Source organism: Vombatus ursinus, unplaced genomic scaffold (genome assembly GCF_900497805.2).
Source record: "Vombatus ursinus unplaced genomic scaffold, bare-nosed wombat genome assembly UNPS02005659.1, whole genome shotgun sequence".
Classification (NCBI taxonomy): domain Eukaryota; kingdom Metazoa; phylum Chordata; class Mammalia; order Diprotodontia; family Vombatidae; genus Vombatus; species Vombatus ursinus.
The window spans coordinates 6,436,479-6,461,519 of record NW_020945437.1 but is presented as its reverse complement, the minus strand read 5'-3'; the positions used below and the strand labels follow the sequence as shown (position 1 = coordinate 6,461,519).

Genomic DNA, 25,041 nt, shown 5'->3' with positions numbered 1-25,041 from the left:
TTAGTAGAGGTAGGAAAACAATATACACGATGACTAACAGTGTAGAAAGAACAAAATAATACAAAATAAGAAAATAAATGAGTGGTACAAAATTACAAAGAGCAAGCTTGGCTCCTAAAATGAGGGGATATGAGACCACTTTCCCTTCCTTGATCTCATTCCTTTTCATTGAAGAGGAGGGGTGCAAATGTGGAACACTGAATATAATAGCACATTATTTTGATGTATTAATCAGCAGTTTTGCTGATTATTTCATCTTTCTTTTTTTCTTTTTAAATCTTTCTTATAAAGGATGTTTCTCTTGGAAAGGGTAAGTGGAGAGACACATGGGGAAATCTAGGCAATATATAAACAAAACATGGATAAAAACTTTTCAAAATTTATTTGAAGGAATGGCTTGCTAGGAGGAGAACTAGGGGGAAAACCTAGACAATGTAAAAAAATCTATTTTAAAACTTTAAAATAATTCTAGGACACATTGTTACTGAGATGTTGTTTGGTAATACTGGATTAACAATTTCTGTTTTTGACAGTATAACTGGCAGGCAGATCAGGGAAATGTAGACTCAGTATACTTAAACTTCAGCAAATCATGGAATAAAACATACTGTCTGCAGACAAAATGAAAAGATATGGGCTAGGTTATAGACAGTTAAGTGAAATTATAACAAGTCGAATGACTGGCCCCAAAAAGAAATCATGATTTGAGATTCTTTCATGGAATGCCCAAGATCCAACTCTGGCCTTTGGATGGTCAACTTTTTAATTTTTTTTTATCAGTAACTTGAATGAAGGCAGTTGCCAAGACTGTCAGATTATTATATGCCAGCCTGGTACAGGCCATAGGATGCTGGCCTTGTAAAACTGGAAGATTGTGGTTCCTATCTCATCTTAGACACCGCATGAGTTCCTTGACCTGGGTGAGTCACTTAACATTTCTGATCCTCTGGTTTCTCGTCAATAAAATGGGGATTAAAAATAGCACCTTCCTCAAAGTGGTTGTGAAGATGAAAGCTGTTTGTAAGCCTTAAAGCAACATACAAATGCCATTTATCTTGGTAACGACCTTGATATAAAGCTTAGAGGAAGAACTATCTTAAAAAAATTATATAGTTTTTCTTATACGAGAACTACCTTATTATAAGAACCATCTCATTCATGAACGTATCTTAGGCTAGAAAAATGTGCATACTTGAATAAGAAAGTTCTACACATAGATACAAATAATTAATTTCACTTATAAAGAATGGGGAAGACATGACTAGAAAACAGTTCCAGTGATGAGGACCTAGAAATTACATATGCCATCCTAGATCCCACTAAGAAGAGTACAGCATTCAGAACAAAAGAAGTAACCTAGGTCCACCATCATCTGCCCTGTTCTGATTCCATGTGAAGGATCATCTCATTCTGGGCACCATGTTCTAGGAAAGACATAAACAAGCCGGAACGTGTCCACAATAGAATGGAATGGTGAAAGAACTGTGTGTGCCATTTAAGAACCAGAGATGGTTAACCTAGAAAAGAGAAGATTTCAAGTAAATGGGTTAGTTGTCTTCAAATATTTGTAGAGTTCTCAAGTAGAATTAGCTACACTTGGCCTGGTGTGCTTGGCCTCAAAAGATGAACAAAGAGGGATGGGCAGAAGTTGCAGAGGGACACTTTGGCTTGATGTAAGGAAGAACTTTCTGACATTTAGCAGTAATCAGATATGAAATAGACCACCTTAGAAGGCATTGGGTTCTCTTTCATTGGAGAACAATAAACTGAGGTTTGATGACCACTCATTGGTGATTTATAGAAGTGATTATTAGACAGGTACATGTTGGATCAGATGGCTTCTGAGGTGCCTTCCAACTGAGATTTTATGACAAAGCATCTAATGAAATGATTGCAAAAGTTAATTGGAAAATTACAAAGACAACATGGTATAGTAGGAAGACTGACTCCCAGTTCTATAAACTAACTCACAATCAACATTTATTAAATGCCTATTATGTGCCAGGGGCTGGGGATACAATCAATAAAAAGAAAGGCAGTCCTTACCCTCAAGGAACTTGCAGTCTAATGGAGGGAAAAACACACAGAAAGAGGCAGGAAAGGAGGGGAGGGGACACCAGGGGGTACCCAGGCATTTTGTTCTATGGAATTGAAACCAGGCAGAGCTGCAGGTGCTGAGGAGAATGAGCCAAAAGGTTCAGTTTTTAAGAAGTTTGGTACTCCACTCTCCAACACTCCGATTAGAGGAGAGAGGAGGCTAAGTGAGGTGGTGTCAGTCAAGGCTTGAGTTAACAACAGCATGGCAGTGAGATTAGAGGGGATGAGCTTAACCTAGAAGGGGCAAAGTATTCTGAGAGCTGAAACCAGGCTGAGCAGCTAACATGAACTCTCTGACCTTTAGTTTCTTCATCTGTCAAGCACTGGGTTGGTCTTAGATTACCTCTAAGGTTCCTTGTAATTATAATTCTGCTTACAAAAACTTTATGCAGTGGACAGAGAACCCTTTGGGTTCTAGTCCCAATTTTGACACATACTCACTCTGTGACTCTGGGTTACTTACTCTCTCAATGATCTAGGGAAGGCTATTGTTGCAGAGAAGGTGTTAACAACATTGGTAAAAGGAAGTTTCTCACCAGGATACCCGCGACAATAAAATCATAGATTTTGGTTCCCATACCAGGCCCTATCCTATTTACCAAATAAATAAATAAAATTAATTTGCCCATAACTTTTCAAATACATAAGCATTATATAAAGCAAGGTATGCTTGTCAATGTTTGGTTGAATTGTATTTCATTTCTTGATTACAGGCACGAACACTTTTTTCGTACTTTCAAATCAAAGTAGGGTAAACGTTCCCTTAGAAGCAGAACTAATTCACACAAGAAATGTTCTGATTCTACTAATTACTACTAATGTGAGCTTTGGGCAGGTCACCATAGCTCACTAGGTTTCAGGTCTCTGACAGTGGAGGTGAGGGGGTTGGATTTTATGACTTCTTTGTTGCACTCTAGTTTTAAAATTTAATGTTTCTATATAATGGGAACAGACCTAGTTCTATTTAAGGTATTTTCATAATTTCCACAGAGTGAATATTTCCAATCACTTTCCCCAATTAAATCTTCAAAATGTAGTGGTGACAAAACTAGGTACGCCAGGATATGAGACCTGGATTCTAGTCCCAGGTGGTAGTAGAAGGCTGGGTTTGGAGTCAGAAGGCCAGAGTTAGAGTCTTATACAGAAATTTACGAGCTGTATGGCCTGGGACGAGATCCTTCACTGCCCAGTCTCAGTTTCCTCATCAGTTAAAATGGGATAATAATGGAGCATACTTCACAGAGTTAAGTTAAATCAAGTGACAAAATACATAAAGCACCCCCAGAAACCTTAAAGCACTATGTAAATGGTAGCTATTACCATTATTATTAATAATTAGTTGTGTGACCTTGGGCAAGCCATTTTCCTGAGACTCACTTTCCTCATTTGTAAATGGCAGTGGGGGTAGCTAACTTTCAAGGCTTCTCTGAATGATAATATTTCAAGAGTCCTTGAAATTACCTTGAAAAATTTGCTTATGCATTCAGAAGAGAAAAATAACACAAAGGGACAGAGAAGTCATGTGTTTCCATGTTTTATTTTTCACTTGAGAAAAAAACAACAACATATATATATATATGTTACAAGTCAATATTAACCCCACAGCTTTGGTTAGAAGCAGCTGGTAGAAAGGCACTTAGAGGGGGAGGTTTGTACATTGGTTTTCAACATTTAACACAAACTACTGAGGACAGGGAAGGGGAAGGACTGAAAGGCAGACAATTAACTTTTTGTCATTGGTAACCATAAGCCATTTGGTATGTGTTTTTGAAGAGCTAAGTCACAAAGGACCTTACTCCTGCTTGAAAGAAGGCTATCTCTGAATAGCACTGTCACCACTTTGAAGGCCTATGGGACAATCAGCAACTGTCTTGCATTTCCCTCCCCTATCTACAAAAGGCAAAGAACCAAAAAGTTCTGACCCTGACCTTCTTCTAACTTGATGGACGGTTGTGACCAGCAGGGGTTGGGATTTTTGTAAAACACTCAATTTTCTCAAAACTTGTAAACACTGAATTGGTGATTTTTGAAAGGGGTCAATAGGTTTTTCTCTCTTGCAGGACAGAGGGACAAATCTTTGTGCTTTAGAAAGTATGTATTTTCCTATCCTGGCACTCAACAGAAACAATAAATATCCAGTCACAACTGATGGAGCCATAGAATCACCCTCGAGAGAGGGTGATTCCCACAAATCACCAGCCTAGGACTTGGAGCAGCTGGAGCAGCTGGAGATCTTGGAGGAAGGAAGATGTGGTTTCACTATGTCAGCTTCCACGGACTGTGTCAGGTCACTCTCATTGGCAAGTATGTGCTTCACCAGGCACCTGGAGGCTTCGTCGATGTTTATATTTTCCTAGAGGGGAAAAGCAAAGGACATTGCTTAGGCAGTATACAAAGATGTATGAGTCATAGCACACATGAGTCATAGCCCCAGTGCGATTGAGGTGTGTATGTTAGTGGCTAATTTGAAAAAGCTTTTTTCTCTAATCTCTCCACTTCCCTCTTCATCCTATTCTGCTTTCACTCCCGCTTTTCCCATTAAAACCATTCCAGATTTTAGTTTTTCAATTCAACACATGCTCATGAGCTACAAGGCATTGTTCTAGATAATAGTGATGCAAAGTCAATACAACCTAAAACCTTTTCTCAAGGGGGTTACTATTAAATAAAAAAGATGTAGCAAAATAATTAAGCCAAGGGAAGATTAGACAAGTGCAAAAGAGTGGCAGAAAAGGGCCAAGAGAATCAGAGGAAGGAAAGATCACTTTCAGGCGGGGTGGAGGAGGAGGTGTCTGAGAGGTCTGCATAGAGGAGGTGGTACCTGAAACTGGACCTTGAAAAACAGGAAACATATCAATAGACAGAGAGGTAGCGGACTCGCAAAAGGAGATACACATTTTTGGACATGACTAATGTGGGAATTTGTTTTGTTTGACTAAGCATATTTGTTAAGAAGTTTTTCTTTTCCTTTCTCATTGGGGTAGAGGAAGTAAGAGAAAATGAATGCTTACTGAAAAAATAATTTTTAAAAAATAGGGAGATGGTAAGGAGTCCATTCCATATGGAGGGGACGGTGCAAACAGGCTCTGCATTCAAGAAAGGGTCTAGTTTGGCATGACACTCTATCCAATGTGCCACCTATTCCTAGTGCCACATATTCTTCTGCAGAGAATAAGGCATCTTTTTCAGATTCTATAATAATTACTCCTTCCATTGTCCTGCAATAGCATCTCCCACATCAAAGGATTAAACCAAACTAAGACTGACTTTCTATGTGATATGGATCAACTGACCCCACTCCCCTGGGGCCCGTTTTTTCATCTGTAAAGTGAAGGTGCTATACTAGGCTATGGGTTCTTTTTGTGCCATGGTCCCCTTGGACAGTTTGCAGAAGCCTAAGGACCCCTTCTCAAAATAATCCTTTTTAACGCATAAAATAAAATACATATAATTATGAAGGAACTCAATTATTTTGAAACACAGTTATCAAATATTAAAAAAAAGCAAAAAATAAGTTCACAGAACCCAAGGTTAAGAATCCCAATATGAGATAATCCAAAAGATTTCTTCTAGTTCTAAAGTGTATGATTCTATATGCAAGAAATTCTTCAAAATCATCCCATCATGAATTTATGTGAATTAAACAGGCTTTTTTCTTTTGAACATGGGAATTACAGGACATTCATAAATGGTATAAAATTAAAGGAGAATGGAGACAGATCAGGGCAAATCCACTTTCATTCCCTATAAGAAAAGCCACTAAAACTCGAACTATTAATTTTGGGTCAGCTGCATCATCATTATTAAGATGCAAGCAGTATTTTGCAATGGAACTAGATCCAGATCTAAAAGGGCCCAGCAAAGTAACAAAAGCAGACATTTATTAGGCATTTTATGGTTACAAAACACGTTCATATACACCACCTCATCTGAGTCTCCCAAGAACCCAATAAAGAAGGAATGGCAGATATTACTGGCCCATTTTTCATGAAGAAGGACCCTGAGTCTAAGAAAGAGGGAGCAATTCATAAAAGGCCACAGAGCTATTAAGTGTCAGAGACAAAATCCAATTCTTAGGGTCTATGGATGATCATTCAAAAACACAGTCCACATCACTGGATTTCCTGTGTGTAGACACGCCACTGGCCTAAATTGTGTAAAACAGCCCAGCACTGGTATTTTCAGTAACATTTGTACCTATGAACAGAAAGTACCACCATCAGCAGCAAGTTCTCTGTGTATGAACTGCCTACACACATGCGCGCACACACACACACACACACACACACACACACACACACACACGCAATGATTGAACAAGAATAGGGATTATTTATGTCCTTATAGTGTGAAGAGATACTGAGAATGCCTAATACTCTAGGCTGTCATCAGTCTGTTCACTTGTTGTGTTATGGTTTAATCCTTGCCTCTACTGAGAACATGATTTTTCATATGCATGGATTCCTTAAAAATAGGCTTTAAAAACCACCCACAAATTGTCCTTAAAAACAGATGTGCTAAAAATCAATAAAGGGCAATGTGGCTCGGTATTTAATTTTAAATCAAGATTGAACACATTTTCAAAGATGTTATTTTTATAAAGCTCTGACTGCAAGTTGCTGTGGAAAGAACAACAGATCTGGAGTCAAGGAACATGGGTTCAAACACCAGGTTCAGACATGTATTACCTGTATGACCCTAGGCAAATCATTTACCTTTCTGGGCCTCAATTTCCTTTTCAGTAAATTGGGTTTTAGAATGGTTGCATTAAATGTCTAACTCACAGGGCTGTCATGAAGTTCAGTCAAGATAATAGTCACAAAGAGATTTAAATGTCAGCTATTATAGAGTCATGGGATGTTAGCATGGAAATGACTTTGCAGAATATCTGTTCCAACCCTCTTATTTGCTAGCCATATGATCCTGGGCAAGTCACTTAACCTGTCTGCTTCAGTTTCCTCTACTGTAAAATGAGGATCATAATAGCACCAACCTTTCATGGATGTTGTGAGGATCAAATGTGATATTTGTAAAGGGTTTAAAGTACAGTACCTGCCATACAGTAGGTACTTAATAAATACTTACTTCCTTCTTCCTTCATCCCTTGAACCTTCTTTCCTTAAACCCTTCTCTCCCTCCCTTTCTTCCTTCCTTCTTTCTTTCCATCCTTCCTTCCTATCTCATGTTGAAGATGAAGGAAATAAGTTTGTAATGACTTGTCCAAAGTCATGGAGTTAGGGACAGAGCTTAGATTAGAAGCCAGTTTTCCCACTTTCCAGTCCCTGGATTATTGTTTTAAGAAATGCTATTTGATAGTTTGAGTCCAGAAAGTAGTGATTTTAATCTCTGTGCAGGGGTACCTAACCTTTTTTGGATGTGTGTCACAGACCCTTTTTGCATGCTGATGAAGCCTATGGACTCTTCAGAATGTTTTTAACTGCATAAAATAAAACACAGATGATTACAAAGTAAACCAGTTAAACTGAAATAGTTATCCATCCATCCATCCATCCATCTATCCAACCTGTCTATCTATTTACCTACCTACCTATCAGTTCAGGGACTGAACCCCTGTTCTATAGAGGAGTTCATAAATAATAGCTAATAATAACTAACATTTAGATAGTGCTTACTGTGCATCAAGCCTTGTGCTAAACTGTTTTACAATTATTGTCTCATTTGATCCTCAAGGTGCCATTATTATTCTCATTTTAAAGATGAGGAAATTGAAACAAACAAAGGTTAAGTGACTTGCCCAGGGTCATATAGCTTTTAAGTATCTGAGGCTGGATGAAAACTCAGGTCTTCCTGACTCCAGGTTTGGTGTTCTATCTACTGCATCACTTAGCAGTTCCAATACCAGATACTAAACATGTGTCAGTCTCTTAATGAGCTCACAAAGCCCCTTTTTCAGGGCTCCAATTAATCTCAAAGAACCACAGAGTTGGAATATCAGAAGTCAATCTATTCCAATTATACTCTGATACCCCCAACAAGGGATCATCTGAATGCTGCTTGAATACCTCTAGAGATGAGGAACTCATTCCCAAGGCAGCCTATTCCACACAGGGGCAGCCCTGATTGTTAAGGTTCTTCTTGAATGGACCCAAAGTTTGCCTCTCTGTGACTTCTCCTCATGGCTCCCAGCTTTGCCTTTCGGGTCCAGACTAATCCCTTTTCCACATAACAATCTTCAAAAGACTTCAAGACAGCTCCAATTCCTTCAACTCATCCTCATACAACAAGATTGATGGTCAGTTTCCAGCTTGCTTTTGCTGACTAAAATAGGCCTACCACTGAATACGATCCTGGGCAGCTCTGAGTACTAAGTTTCTATTACTGGAGGCTAATATCATGCTATACTTTCTAGCTAGCCATGGCACTTGCTAAAACATACTGAATTTGTAATATATTGGCCCCCTCCTTCCCCAGGTTCTTTTTTACATGAAATAGCCAAGCTCCCCTATCTGGTACTTGTGAAGTTGATTCTTTGAAACCAACTGCCAAGTTAAGCTACTTTGCCAAATGAAAACAAAACAAAAATCTTCCCTGGCACTCATTCAATATTTATATTTCGTGCTCCCTTGGTACTGTGTTGCAAGAAAAGCCAGGGACAAAACATTTATACTCATAGTTAAAATGCTGATATGGATCCATCTTTCCTTTCTTTCGCCAAATAAACCAGATGTAAACAAAAAACAAGTCTTCTGCATGGCTGCGGCTCTAAATTCCTCAGTTCCATAGCAAGATTTTTCACAGCGCTGTTAAATTTAATTAGCACAAACACTTAGAAAATAGCCCCACTTATGGTTCTGCAATGAGTGAAGAATCTTTTCAAACTGCCATCACAAGTGTTCTTTCCCGGAAAACTGATCTTGTTAAAGTGCAGGTCACTCCCTCCCTACTCTGTTCGATAAACGACAATGGCTCCCTATTACCCTCAGGATCAAATATAAAACCCTCTGTTTGGCCTTTAAAGCCCTTCATAATCTGGCCCCTTACTACCTTTCCAGCTTTCTTCCATTTTCCATCTTACTCCCCTCCATTTCCTCAGCAATCCAGTGACAATGGTTTCCTTGCTGTTCCTTGTCTAAGACACACCATTTTCTGCCTATGTGATTTTCCTCTGGCTCTACCCCATGACTGTGTTTCTCTCCCTCCCGCTACCTTCAGGGCTCAGATAAAATCATATCTTCTGCATGAATCTTTTCCTAATCCACTTAGAACTTAAAGCTAGGCCTTCCCTCTAAGGTGATCTCCAATTTATCCCAAATACAGAATTCTGTTTCTATACAGATGTTCAAATAAGGGACTGTTGTTTTGCCTTTTTACCTCCAGATTTAGCTCTGTGACTGGCATGTAGTAGGTGATTAATAAATACTTGCTGACTTGATTTGACTCTCCTCTTGGGGTAGCATTGGCAACTCCCACAACAAAGGGTTAAACCAAAGCAAACCAGTTCCATGGAGTGGTGGGCTGAGTGATGGATTTGAAGTTAGGAAAACCGGGATTCAAATCCCACCTCTTGCCAGGTACTAGCTGTGTGACCATCGACAAGTCATTTAAAATCTCAGTGTCTCAGTTTCCTCTTTTATAAAAAAGGGTGTTGAACTCAATGACCTCTAGACCAATAATCCTTGAAGTTGTAAATCTACGATCACGTGGAAAAGCTAATTTTTTTTTTTTACAATTAATGGACGTTTCAGGTAGCTTCTCATGCTAAGGCTTGATCTACACACCCAGAGGGAAGTGAAGAATGAAGACAATTACCCATGATGAACATATATCATTCTTCAATATGTTATTGAAGAATGCAGCAACAAAAATTTGACTCATTTGAATGACTCCTCCACCAAAATCCTCCTCTGATGTCTCATCAGGGCCTGGAGATGACTCTGGGTTCTTGAGGGCTAGGCCAGCAAGCTCTTGAAGGTCATATGAAGAAGAAAGCTTTTGATTATGAGCCTAGTGGAAGGCTATGTTTTTACTGCTTGAGGATCAGCCTGGCAACATGCAGAGAGGTTCATTACTAGGTGAGGGTCGGGTAGATATGGAATAGTGGACAGACTACTGCACAGACATGAGGAAGCTCAGAGTGCGAATCCTGCCTTACATATTTATTGGCTGTGTGATCTTCAGCATGTCATGATCACAGGAGCACAGGAAGGGAGTTTAGAGGCAATCTAGTCTAACTTGTCATTTTATAGATGAGGAAACTGGAGCACAGAAAGGCTGAGTGATTTGCCCAGGGTTAAGGAGCTAGTAAGTATCTGATGCAGGATCTGGGGCCTACTTCATTTCCTGAGGCATTAAGAGCAGTCAAGCTAGACCTGTGAGAAAACTAGGGCTACCTTTTACAGGGGAGAGGCCAAAGTCTCTTCTTGGGGTGGATAGGGGATAGGAGAGTGAGGAGCTTAGGATTTTTCCTAAGGAGGTGACAGGCTCAGGATTGTTCACACAGGAGTTCTTGACTTATAAATATATTCACAAGTACTCCATAAATTCTATTTGGATTGGCTTGGTCCACATCTGGGGTGGGAGAAGAAGGGACCAAGGATATTCCATGTTAGGTTGAGGGACCTGGACTATTAATGGGAGATGGCAGGATCCCAAGGAGCTAAGGGTCCCAGAGCCATTCCTACTATTTGGGCGACTATAAACAAATCCTTTCCCCTTCTGGACCTTTTTTCTCCTCTGTTGAAGAAGGAGAAGTAAATAGGATGAACCTGAAAGACCTTTCCAACTCTAAGATGCCATGTTCCTATGATCCCTTATGAGTCAATGATTGGCTCAGGTCTTTTCTTTAGAGTCAGGGACCCCAATGTTATCTCTAGAAGATGACAGGCCAGGGTGACCACTAAGAAGTAGTGAAGAGTCAACAACATTCACAAGGTTGGAGTGGGGCACAATTCAAGTCATGAAAAAGGGCCTACTACGTGCCAGGCACAGTTTACTGAGGACTGAAGATAGAAAAACGAAACTACAGAAAGGAAACAGTCCCTGCTTTCAAGGAGCTCATGGAAGAGACAATATGCCAACAACTATGTACAGACAATGCACATTAAAGGATAAACTGGAAATAACCAACAGAGGGGAGACGATAGAATTAAGGGGGATCAGGAAAGGCTTCTTGCAGAATGCGAGATGGCCAAAGACCACCCCTAGCGATAACACACTCATTGGTGGCTTCTCCCCGAATCAGACCTACCTCTGGGCAGAAAAATGCAAAACAGTGGACTTGAAAAAAGAAGAACTGAGTTCAAGTTCTGACATGGACAACTCAGAGAACCTCTCAAAGGCTAAGACTCCTCATCTTTAAAATGGGGACACAACTATTTATACTACCAATCACACAGGTATACTCTGAGATTCAAATAAAATGCTACGTGGAATAATGATAATAGCAGATTTCCATGGTGCTTTAAGGCACTTTACATAGGTTATTTCATTTGACCCTCACATCCTAGGAGATGAGTATTATTATTATTCCCATTTTACAGATGAAGAAACTGAAACAGAAAGGTTAAATGATCTGCCCAGGGTCACTCAGCTAGTAAATGTCTAGGGCAGGATTTGAATTCAGGTCTTCCTGACTTCAATTCCAACATTCACTCCCTTGTGCCACTTTACTTACCTAGAGAGAATATTTCTGCTGTAAAGTACTGTATAAAAGGGAAAATCATCATGTAATCACTGAGGTATCACAGCATAGAGTGTATAGCCGCTGAACTTAAGTTCAAGAAGACCTGGGTTCAAATCCTACCAAAGAAATCAGCTGGCTGTGTGACCATGGACAAGTTGTTTAAATTAATTCTCTGTGCCTCATTTTCCTCATCTGTTAAATGAAAGTGAGCTCTGTCTACTAAGGTCCCTTCCAGGTCAATCAACATCTATGAACTGTAGATTTATGGAACATTGATGATCCTATGAATTTTCCTCATCTGTAGAAAGATGTTAGTAATATTGACTGCTTTCAAAGTACCATTGGGAAGAAGACATTGAAAACTAAAGCAGCAGGAGCTGTGCTTATTGATTTCAAAGGTTGATTCTCCAGTCTCCACTGGTGCTACCCTCATTGCCTCCTTCCCAAATGTACTTGACCAAGCCTGAATTTATGCACCAAGAACCAGAAAATTAGGGGTTTGTGTTTCTGTTCACATCTTAGTTCTCAACCTAATGAAGTATTTTCTCGGCAATCATTAGCATATCAAATATTTTTACAACATATGCAATAAACACAAACACAATTTATCACTTAAGCAGGCTTAACAGGCTTATTTTGACGTGTTAGCAGCCCCTGATGAAAAGAGAAGTCATCAGTTAAATAAATATATACCATCAGATTGAGCATGCAAATTTCAATATGGCATAATCAAGTAGTTTCATTTATTTATGGACATCAGCTATGAAGCAGTTTACAATTCACTTCTATTGTGAGTTCAATGTTTTCACTGCTACTATTTATAAACACCATAGACTCCTAATGCTATCGTTGTATCTCAGATGGTCAGTAAGCTCCTAGGATTAGAACTGGTCCCCGGTAGTTCTCTTTGTATAGTTCCCACCTGTGGACTTCGGGGGCTCAGATGCTTGCTAAAGGTTCTAAATGGTGATTATCCTTGGAGGCAGATGAATAACCAAAAATGAAATTACATAATAATGGACTGTGAGAGCTAGAAGAAATCTCAGACATCTTCTACTTCAAAACCACCATTTATATGGAAGGAAAAATACAGATGTGTGAGTTCAAGATAATATATTAATTGAGGTAGTGGGAAAAGTGTTGGATTTATGGTCAAAGGACTAGGGTTTAAATGTGAGTTCTACTGCTTACTTGTTGCGTGGCCTCAAGAAACTTGGACTCCACTATTCACCAAATACTCAACCATTAGTTATGTGGGTAGGGATTACCTGTGTCACTCAGACCTCTATGACCCCTGGTAAGTCACTTATATGGGCTCTCTAGTCCTCAGTTCCTTTAACTCTAAAATGAAGGGCTGAACTAGAAGACCTTAAGTATCTTTTAGGTTTAAATCTTTCATCATATTCTCCTGACAATCCTAATACCCATTCCTCCCAACTGATTAGGCCAAGGAATAGTTAGATGATAATAATAATAACAATAGTAATAAACATGTGTAATCAGTTAGATAAAAGGAAGACTATTCTGTTACCAAGGGCTTTTAGACACTGGGGTGGGGTGTGTTATCAGTGAGGACGGCAAAATACTCTCACACTAAAGATAATGAAGAGCCTGCTGGCCTAATGATGGGCCATAGGATATGATACAGGATGATAGGATAATAAACTAGACCAAACTCATTAGGTTTGCTCCTATTATAGTGCTTTCAAAACATAGCATGTATAAAATATTATATAAATATTATTATATATAATTAAATTTTATATAAATAAATTATATAAAATTTTATATAAATAATTAAATAATGCAATTAAAATTATATAAATACTACATAAAATATAACCAGAAAAGATCTTAAAGATTATTTTGTCCAATCCCTTCATTTTACATAGGAGGAAAATAAGCTGAGAATGGTATAATAATTTGTTCAAAGTCATGTGTTTAATAAACAACAGAATACAAGGCTGATGCTGATCTAAAACTCATAGCTCTGCATTACCAGGGCAGCTAGGTTGTGCAGTGGTTACAGCATCAGGCTTAGAGTCAGGAAGACCTAAATTCAAATCTAGCCTCAGACACTAGCTATGTGACCCTGGACAAGTCACTTAACCCTGTTTGCCTCAGTTTCCTCATCTGTAAAAGAAGCTGAAAAAGGAAATGGCAAACTAGTCCAAGATCTTTGCTGTGAAAACCCCAAAGGGGGTCATGAAAAGGCAGACATGACTGAAACGACTCCACAACACACTATCAGTGTCTTGACGTGCTTCTATTAAGGTTTCTCTCTGTGTTCACTTATAAGACCTCCTCTTTTACACATATGTGTGTTCAAGCTGTATTTAGGAACTCTGAAAGTATGGACATGTAGCACTAAGGACCATGTGCCAGTTTGTCAATTGGCAACCTGGAAATCAGGGGGTGATTAGATGTATAAGGAAAACATGTCCATTTGTAACCTCAGGGAGAAAGGGCAAGCTCCCATGATTCTGAGAATGGCTCTTGAGAGCTGAAGCAAAGACGATCCAATCAACTTCCTTGACTGTACAATTTTAGATTCTTTAGCCATATATAACAAGTCACTTTTAAACTGCAGCAGACTGACCAACTGCATTTAATATAGAATTTACTGCCTGTTTGCTGATGATATGGACCCCAATCTTCTCCACGCAAAGATGACCTCCATACTCAGGATACTTTGAAAAGAACAACTTGACAGCACAGATAAGTCTAAGGTGAACTATTTGAGCTGCAGGAGCAATGTATCTATCATGAAACCCATATGGCGCCTCACTGAGATTGTAATGTCTACTTTAAGTGATGAGAGGTTAACAGCCTAAGGCACATCACCCTTTTCCTTGAGAAGAGTAAGGGACCACTTAAATTGCTTTGGAGCACTACTTCTAAGCAGTCTCTTTCCTCAGGATGACCTATTTTTAATGCGATTTCATTCATTCAAAATAGATGCATTAAGGGCCAACTGTGTAGAGAGTATTTGGTACATAAAGGTCCACAGACTCTGCAGTCAAGAAGCATATGCTATAATAGAAGGAAGATGAGCACAGATAGCAATGATACGAGGAAGATTGGGGTGATAAGCCTCCGTATACCTGGCTAGGCTGTTCTATCTCTAGAACTAAACAGCCTTTCCAGCTCGGAAGGAGGTGCCTGCTAACAACTGCTGAGGTTGAGCACTGGGATGAGCAACAGGGATTCTGGCCAGACCCTGTGGGAAACCTAAGCTACCCTCACACTACACTCAGTCCTAGCAATCTCCAGCCAGAGCAGCACTGACCTTGAGCAAGTTGTAGTGGGGTACTTGAGAGACAGAGGAAACTGTCATAGGCTAGAGTTTTCCTATTCTATCTTCCTTCCTATTCCATCCAGTTACAGCACATATCCCTGGCTATCATGCCACAGGGGGACCAGTGTGAAATCGTTATATTTCCCTGGAAGTCTTGGGAGGTCCACTGTCAGGACACAGAGCATGGCTAAGGGAGGATATGGGCAGTGATAAAGCATCCTGCAGACCTGGCCTCAGAGTTGCATCGACCCTTTTTGGCCAATCCGTCATCAACAAGGAAGACTGCCCAGGGCGGGTATCTTTGTGACAGAGGATGATACCTGCCAGAGCTTACGCTCCACTGGGATAACCTTTGAGACTCTTGTGTCACCTCCACTCCATGAAGCATAGGAGGAGGACTTACATGGAGCCGCACCCCCCCACACATACACATTTTATAAAAAGTTGGACACCACTGTCTGATTCAGACTATCTATTTATTGTATTTCTAAAGCATCTTTCCTTTGGTATTATGGGAAAGCATAGGACTAAAGTATATTAATCCTTCAAATACCAGTCTGCTCCTGTTATATGCAATTTGGAGGTTTTATTATAGCTGTTTACATTTCTAACATGCTTCACAAAGCATTTTACTTTGGCCTCTGGAAACCCCTAGAGTAAAATCCAGCCATTTTCTCCCCATCCTTGGATAATTCTTCAAGGTGTTCACTTGAGCCCAGAAAGCCTTAGAGGCAGCATAGGATTTTCACCAGTTGCCACAGAGTCATAAAGTGGATCCAATTTGCTGTGGGAAAACCTATGGGAATTCTTCCAAGTTCTTAAACTCGTAGGTGCCTCTCATAGTAGACTAGATAAACCACAGCCTCGTGTATCACCTATCATACCTAACGTCCAACATAAATAATGCAAGGTACAGAAGAGTACAATTTAATAGATACTGGAATTCATTTTAAGTAATTTCAAGAAGTTTCTATCAAATGCCTATTATGTCAAGGCACTGTGCTGCATTCTAGCAATACAAAGACAAAAATAACACTGTTCTTAGGATGAGGTGTGGGGAACAAAACATCTACCAAGGTAAGTAAATAGAGAGGACATACAAAGTTAATACAAAATCATTTCAAAAGAAGGACTATATTCACATACAATTTGGCATCTGTTCTGACTATTGAAGGGATTTAGGGATTCTAAAAGGTGATGGTGAGGAAGGGATCCATTCCAGGCCTGTGCTAGGGTACAGAGGCAGGAGATCTAGTGTTATTATGTATGAAGGACATCATGGAGGGCATTTTACAAATGAGGAAGCTAGGCCCACAGTAAATGGCCCAAGTGGGGCTCAAGCTTCTATCTGTAAGTCTATTGTGTTTTTCACTCCATAACAGACTATCCAAATTATCTACAGAAAACCTTTTTAAATTTCAAGAAAGTAAATGTCTGAGGTGGGTTTTGAACTTAGGTCTTCCTAATTCCAGTGCTCTATCCACTGTGCTACCTAGTCACTTCTAATTATAGCTGGCCTGTTCTTTCTTGAAAGGTCCCATACAGCAGGGTGGTATTTTTATATAATGCTCACTATATAGTTTATAGCAATTTGTGGTCCCCTGTATCATTAAGGTATAGAGTACTCTATGTTCATTTCTAGAATTTTTATAAGGGATGAAATTAGTATAGTGGAAAGAGCACTAGATAAGGAGTCAGAAGGCCTGCCTCTGTCACTGTAATCATACTGATAATAACTTGCATTCTTTAAAGCAGACATAGCAATAGCACCTACCTCACAGGGCTGTTGTAAGGATCCAATGAGATAAATGTGCAGCAATAAACAAATACTAGTTATTATTATGACAATGATGATGCCAAATAGATGAGCTCACGTTTTAGGCCAAAGGCAGAAGGGAGCCACTAAAGATTCTTGAACAAGGGAGTGACATTGTCATAACCTATTCTTTAGGAAGATTATTTCCTGGATTGTAATCATCATCATCATCATCATCATCATCATCACTGTTATTAGAGTAAGCATATCATAAAGTGAGCTGTATCATCAATCCAATGGCTAATGGGTCAATCATAAAATGAGAACTGAACATTTTTGCTTACTTTCTGGAATTTAAAAAGGTATTCTGCAGATGATATGGACAACAGCCTATTGTGGAATACAAAGATCACTGGATTTATAGATAGAAGCCTGAGTTTGAGTACCAAATGATCTACTTGCTATGGGCCTGGCTTCCTCATTTGTTAAATGGACGTGACAATACCCAAAATAACCACTTCAAAAAGGTGGCCATGGTGATCAAATGCCATAATGCACATAACCATTTTGTAAATGTGTTATCATTATGTATCCTTGTTCTCATGACCCAGAAGGTATCCTCAGGGTTAATATATTAAGACTCTATATAAGTAGAAATCGTGAAATGGAAAACCTGTGACAATGAGAAGCCAATGAAGTCACACCTAACCTAGACTGACATGTCACCCATCCATGTCAGGGATGAGTGAGGGGGAAACAATAATTGAGGACTTTATTCCACATTCAAAAGATTATATGTCAAAAAAGTCACTGATATGAACAAAACATAATAAATTAAAATTATAAAATTATACACTGGGTAATATAAAGTTAGTATTCCAAACACCTTTAGAAATATCCTAGTACCACCTAAAATTCTACAGATGGGAAACCCTATTTTACCGGGTTGTTGCAAGGAAAAGAGATTCTGTAAACTATAAAGTATTATACAAATGACACTAATAATCATAGCTGACATTAACACAGCATTTTAAGGTTTGCTAAATGCTCTCCATACATGCATTATGTCGTGTGATTCTCAGAACAAATCTTCCAAAGAGGGACTAGGTAGTCTTATCCCTTTTGGTAGTTAAGGAAACTGAGGCTGAAAGACATTAAGTGACTGGCCCACGGTCACGTGGCTAGTCCAGGCAGAAGTCAAACCTAGGTCTCCTTGACTGTAAGGCCAAATGAGAGTTGTTCTTACTATCATGGAAATATTCTTATTGCAGTTACCATTATGGGGAACTCCAAGAAGCCAGAGAGGACTTAGGAACTGAGCTAAGTCTAAGTGTCAGGCACATGGGGATGAAGGGACTTTTCAGGGTGATACAGCTAGTAAGCATCTGGGTCAGGATTTGAATGCAGGTTATTACCATCAGTATGACTGCAGTGACAGAGCCAGTCCTTCTGACTCCTTACCTATTGTTCTTTCCACTATACTAATTTCTACCCTTATGAAAATTTTAGAAGTGAACATAGATGTGTTCTATACCTTAATGATACAGGGGACCACAAGTCACTATAGCCTATATAGTGAGCACATAAAAACACTATCCTGCTGCTTCATAATTCAAAAAAGAATAGGCAGGCTTTCATTAGAGACGACCAGGTAGTGCAGTGTATAGAACACTGGACTTGGAGTAAGGAAGACTTAGTCACTTAAACTCTCAGTCTCAGTTTCCTAATCTGCAAAATGAAGATAATGAAAACACTACTCTCCAAAGTTGTTTTTAGGATCAAATGAGATAATATATTAAGCATTTTATAAGTCTTAAAGCTAGTTGTTATTATTAACTATCACAATGCCTGGCAATTAAGTATTTAGTTAACGAGGACTTTACTTTCTTTGAACGTGGAAGGGCTTTCTACTGATGACTTGGATAGTTTAGAGCACTTAAAAAAGCTAGATAAATTTTTCTGTAGTAAGCAGACTGGTTGCTCTTGGCCACAAATTGCCACAGCAAATTCTTTTGGTGGCAAAAGTCCTGATTTTTGGAGATGGGAACCCAGGTTATTCTCATCCCAGATCTGCTACTTACAAAGCTGTCTGACTTTGGCCAAGACACTAAATAGTAGGAATGCCGTGATTATGATGTCTAACATTTATATAATATTTATAAGTTTACAAGGCATTATCCTACAACAAGTCTATGAAATAGGGAATGCCAGTATGATTCCCATTTTATAGAAGAGGAAACTGAAGCTCGTAAAGATTGGTTTGTGATTATTTAGTAAGGGATGCCGTGATCACAAAGCACTAGCATTGCTTCATCAACCCTGGGTTATGCAAGATAGGACTTCTTTCTTTTTTTTAATGGGGTTGCTAGACTAGTAAATCAAGGGGATGTTCTAGATATGTTGTTGTTGAGTCATTTCCGTTCTATCCAACTCTTCATGACTGCCTTTGGGTTTTCTTGGCAACGATTCTAGAGTGGTTTGCCATTTCCTTTTCCAGCTCATTTTACAGATGACCAAACTGAGGTAACCAGGGTTAAGTGACTTGCCCAGGATCATACAACTAGTATGTGTCTGAGGCCAAATTTGAACTCAGGTCTTTCTGACTCCAGGCCCAATGCTCTATCCTCTGCACCCCCTTGCTGCCCCCTTGCTCTAGATACAACATACTTTATAGTCATTGAGCATTTGCTAAAATCCCTATGCTACCTGTGTGGACAAGATGGAAGGAAGGAAGAAAACATTTATTAAGCACTCTGTGTCAGGTACTTTACAAATATCTCATTTGATACTCACAACAACCCTGAGGGGTAGATGCTATTATCCCTGTTTTACAGCTGAGGAAACTGAGGCAGATAGCAGTCAAGTGACTTGCCCAGGATCACAGAGCTATTAAGTGCCTAAGGGAATATTTGAAGTCAGGATTTCCTAACACCAGGCCAAGTGCTCTATCCACTGTGCTACCTAACTTCCTCTACAGGGTGGTTCGTAAATGCTAAAGTCCCATTATTCTTTCTCCCCGGTGCCTCTGGTTGTTTTTGCCCCACAGGGCTGTGCTTCAGCTGATGTCTTCAGAGCCCCTGAGGCCTGTGGAGAAGGGAACCCGGATAGAACAGATCACCTTCTTTTTCATCCACAATTGCTCTGCCATCTAGTGAAGCATTGATTTCTTAGAAGAGCACACCAGGGAGAAAATCAATATTCCATTAGACATAGTTGAGGAGCAGCTTTGGTAATACATCAGCAGCCTGTCCACTGTCCTAATGTTAGGTCAGCATCCAGAAATTGAATTAGATTGAAGAGTTCAAGGATATTTGGGAGTAATTACATTATCTGTACAATCATGTGTCTGGAAAGCAACTGATGAAAAAAAAATCAAGAAGCTGTGTGTGAATCCCTTTCATTGAATTAAATCATAATAATTTACACTTATATGAAAGGAGCTTCAGAGTCCACAAAATATTCCTCCCAACAGCCTCTGTGTGGTTGGCAGTAACATAAATAATATTACCATCTTACAGGTATGGAAACAGATGCCCAGAGAGGTGAACAAAAGAAAAATATGCCCACAGCAACACAACTGAAAAAGAGAGCTATGTCTTGATCAGTGCTATTAGTGCTATTACCCTATGAAGTGCATACATCATTCGAGTTTACACTACATATTTCCATTCGGCTGGAACCAATTATCAAAATTTGCATATAATTATATATAATTTCATATATAACTTCAAATAGTGCAAAATTCAAATAACCAGACAAATTCACAAGATTCCTTGTTCATACTGACTGAGACCTAGCTGAGCCGGGATTCCAGTGGGATCTTAGGACTCCAAGTCTACAGGACCATACAATAAAAATAAATTTGGATGTCAAAGCATTCTCAAAGGAAAAACATATCAGTTGGAGACTTTTGACAACTCCTTGCAACATTGGGCTGCTTTAGAGGCAACATGCTTTAGTGAAGGAAGAAACTCTGGACATGGAGCCAGGAAACCAATGTCTTTGCTACAAATTACCTCTGTAGGGCTGGACAAATTACTTCTCTGTGCCTCGATGTACTTATTTCTAAAATGGGGATAGTAACTTTACTTATAAAAGGTATGAGGAAAACACTTTGTGACCTTTTAGGGCTATACCATACAAATAGAAATAATGATTGCCATTATTACATTCTGAATCCAAATCCAATGATCTTTTCACAATTCTATTGTGCCACTCATAAGACCAGTGATATCAAGAATCTTTCTGTAATAAAGAGGCAGCAACCTCCAAACAGAAAAGAAAAAGTCATAAATAGACAGAGGTAGGTCCACCATGTGACTGAGGTATGTATGATCCCATTACCTTCCCAATGTCTCCTCTCCTCTCTCTCTCTCACACACATTTTTAATCTCTCACTCCACATGTAGGTTCCTTGCCAGCTCCCTACAAACATATTTAGGTTCACAGAATCTTGAAAGAAAAATAAAAAAACTTTTCCTTGACCCTCACACCCCCTTACATCTTATATATCTCAACTTCTTAATGGTTAAATTCCTAAGAGTGTCATTTTTTTTATTTCCTACATGTGCTTACCACTCACTCCTCTGCGCCTTATAATCTTGCTTCTGATCCACCACTCTATTGAAACTCCTTTCTCAAAGGTTACCTTTAAATAACTAAATCCAATGGTGTACTCTGAAATCAAAAAGCATTTAATTACATTCCTATTGTGTGCCAAGCATTGTGCTATTAAGTTCCTACTGTGTGCCTGGCATTACGCTAAGGACATAAAGGAAGGCAAAAAACAGTCCCTGCCCTCAAGAACACAGCCTAACAGGAGAGACAACATGGAAACAACTAAACATATACAAATATGTACAGGATAAATTGGAGGAGGCCTGTGGAAAATATGGTTGGGGATGTTGCTTTTGCATATCACTTGGAGACTGGATGACTGTGTGACATCGTTGGAGTCAGTATAAACTGGGAGAGAATGCAAAAATGCAATCTGGGGCCCTGGGTAGAAGCTGAACAAAGAGAGCTGAAAGTGGTGTTGGTGGTGAATAGACTAACCAGTGGAACACCAGTTCTGAGGTTAGGTATATGTTAACATTAAAAGGGGGTGTTCCCAAATAAGAGCCAGGGTTGATGAATTGTGGGGAGTGGGAGATGTAATTAGGGGCGGATACTCACATGGGAAAATTAGGCACTTCAGATAGGCTGTAACCTCTATAGTACCCAGCCAATGGGGAAACAGGAGAAGGAAATCTGAATGGGGAATAGGGAACAAAAAGGTGTGCATCTGTCGACACATGTGCTCTCACATGCATGAGGCCTTCCCAGGTCGTTAATAAAGCTTCTTCCTGATTCAACAATGACTTCATGGAATTCATGATATAGATAACAAGCTGGTGTCACTGGATTGCTGAATATGTTGCAAAGAGTAAGGTGTAACAAGACTGGAAAGGCAGAAAGGGTCTGGATTAGAAAGGACTTGGAGGGCCCAGCTCTTAGTCTTCTTAGTGACCTCTCTGCAGTCCTTGATTCTGCTGATACCCTCTTCTGAATACTCTCCTTTCCCCTGAATTTCTTGACATTGTTCTCTCTTGGTTCTACTCCTACCTACGAGAAAGTTCCTTCTCTTAATCTTTTGCTGGCTCATCTTCTACTTACCGGGGGCTCAGTTTCCTCATATGAAAAATGAAGAAGTCCTCTTTCCAAGCCTAAATCTATTGTCCTAATACCTCTCTGGGTAAAAGTGGCCTTGCTTCCCTCAAGTTTCCCTAAAGCACTTGTCCTAGATCTTTCCCTTGGCCTTTTTACATTTTGTATTGTATAATATTTATCTCCTTGTGTAGTGTAGAAGCTTCTGAGCACAGAGACGATATAGTCCTTATTGTCACCCACAAAACCTTGCATAGAAAATAAATGTTTGTTGAACTGCATATAATTATTTTAAGTTTGTTTCCTTTTATTATGGCCCAACCATATTACTTCCCTACTCAATAAACTTCAGTGGCTCCCTACTACCTCTAGAGGGCCAGAGGATGTTGTGAATTCTTTAGTAAGCCTCAATAAAGGTAAACAGACAGAATAGTGCCAGGAAGGAAAGGGAGCCTTATGCAAGCACAATAAACTATGACCCTAGAACTCAAGTGTTCATGGTAGACTCCAGAAGGACAACAATTACATGCAAATTGTCGTTACTGCTGGTAATTAGGCTGACCTCCTAAGACCAGTGAAGACAAAATATGGATCATAATAAATGGAGGCAAATAAGTATTAGAAGCCGTAATTCTCTCAGCTTAGCCATAAAACTCAAAGTAATGCTAGGCGTCTCTGAAACCTAATTCTGTTATGAGACTTATCATGGCTCCCTTGGTGGTAAGGCAGTTCAGGGCACCAAACAAGGTAAACATCCAGCTTTGTATTTCTGAGAGAGTGGGGTCTATAGAACAAACCTGACCTTGTTCATCTTGGCTTAGTTGTCAAGGCAGCAAGCACATATTAATAATAATATCAATAATTATATAACATGCTTATTATATAAATAAAATATAAATAATATATTTATGATGTAGATATAGAAATAAAATAATATTTATTATATATAAATATAATAATATATGATATATAATATAGATATAATATGTATTAATAAAAGTATAGACTAAAATAAATAATAAATATATAACATATATAAATGTGTATAAATATGTATAATAATAATGATTAATTAGTTAATAAGGCAAAAACATTCTCTGCCCTCAAGAAGCTTACAATCTAACTGAGGAGATGACAGGTAAACAAATGGGTAGAAACCACATATATACAGTAAAAATTGGTGATAATCTCAGAGAGAAGGTACTAGTGTTAAGGGGGACTGGGAAAAACTTCCTTCAGAAGGTTGATTTTAGCTGAGACTTGAAGGAAACTATCAAAGATTGAGGTAAAGATTATATACTCAGAAAAAAATTCAGGAAGAGAAGAGTGGCCACTCAGACCTGGCTAAGCTACTTACCTTAAGAAACCTTGCTAAAGAGTATACCCTCCCCCCAAACAGAGAAGAAATAAATCTGAAACCAAGATCTAGAATAATCTCTTTGTACTACTTCAGAAACTAAAGAAAACTTGGAAATGTCCCTTTCTAGAATAAAAGTGCTATATGTGATTCAGCAGCCTTAACTCCTGTTGTTTTTTTCTTCTAACTTTTTTTATAGGGAGCCATTTCAGGTAGGGGAATGTCAACCCAAAAGATATTTGGAAAAGACCCATTTGTAAGTTTTCCATTAAGTTGAAATGGAGGAAAGAGAGCCTGGAAGCACAGAGATGAGTCAGGAGGCTACTATGATAATAGCTTAACAGGTATATTGTACTTTAAGGTTTGGGTCTAACCTCTGAACCAAGTGAGAAGAAAGATCAGTAGATCAATGGAGTGTTCAGTTCAAGCTGTGACTGAATCCTATAAAGGTCCATCTTTATTTTACTAAAATGTATAAGTCACAGTCAAAGGATTATAGGCTCATAGATTTAGAGCTGAAAGAGACCTTAGAAGCTTTTGAGTCTGAGTGCAATGCTCCTCCCCTCCCCACCCCTGCCACCTCCACCATTTTACAGATGAGGAAACTGAGAAATTAAGCAATTTACCCAAGTTCATACAATCTGTAAGTGACAATGCCTGGATTCAAATCAAGATTTTCAGACTCCAAAATACAATATACTTTCCACTATATCATGCTTCCTTTAAGATGGTTTTCAAATTAAATAACATTCTGAAAGCACACCTCCAAAACCTTTGGACACTAATTAGCTAAAGATGTGAAAAATAAAAGGCTATTAATGGTTTGAACTACTCAAAGTGGGCAAGATTTCCTGGAAGACTTTCAGAAAATTATTCCTACCCTCAATATAAAGCCAAAAGGGTTAAATTTCTTGTCTGACCTGATGCTTCAAAGAGCCGTGCTACACAAACCAGCCTCTGTCATGTGGAGTCAGCTTTAATTTTAAGTACAACAAACATCTCTGAAAAAAATATCTGCTGCGTCAGTTTCCATCTTAGCTCTGGACCTTCTTCTCCAGTTTGGTAGCCACAACTGGATCCAGGCCATGATCAACTCAATCAAAACTATGAGGTGAATTCTGCCACATGAACCTTAAACTCAATGAAAGCATCAGCTTCCCAGAGTGAATGCCAACATAGGAAGAAAGGAAGGGAGGGAGGAAGGAAGGAAGGAAGGAAGGAAGGAAGGAAGGAAGGAAGGAAGG

At 39.1% G+C, this 25,041-nt stretch overlaps 1 protein-coding gene across 2 annotated transcripts in view; it reads right to left on the bottom strand.

Annotated features, from left to right (window-relative positions):
- Nucleotides 1-3,615: 3,615 nt before the first annotated feature.
- Nucleotides 3,616-25,041, bottom strand: part of RAB38 (RAB38, member RAS oncogene family) — a 53,395-nt gene continuing 31,969 nt past the window's right edge. The window contains exons 3-4 of one of the 2 annotated variants that reach the window (XM_027848298.1): nt 4,294-4,450; nt 3,616-4,263 (exon numbers count right to left, since the gene is read on the bottom strand). In XM_027848298.1, coding sequence (XP_027704099.1) covers nt 4,298-4,450 — 153 coding nt within the window. In that variant the 3' untranslated portion in view covers nt 3,616-4,263; nt 4,294-4,297. Of the gene's footprint in view, nt 4,451-25,041 lie in introns of both variants that reach the window. The other variant, XM_027848299.1, reaches the window with a different exon arrangement.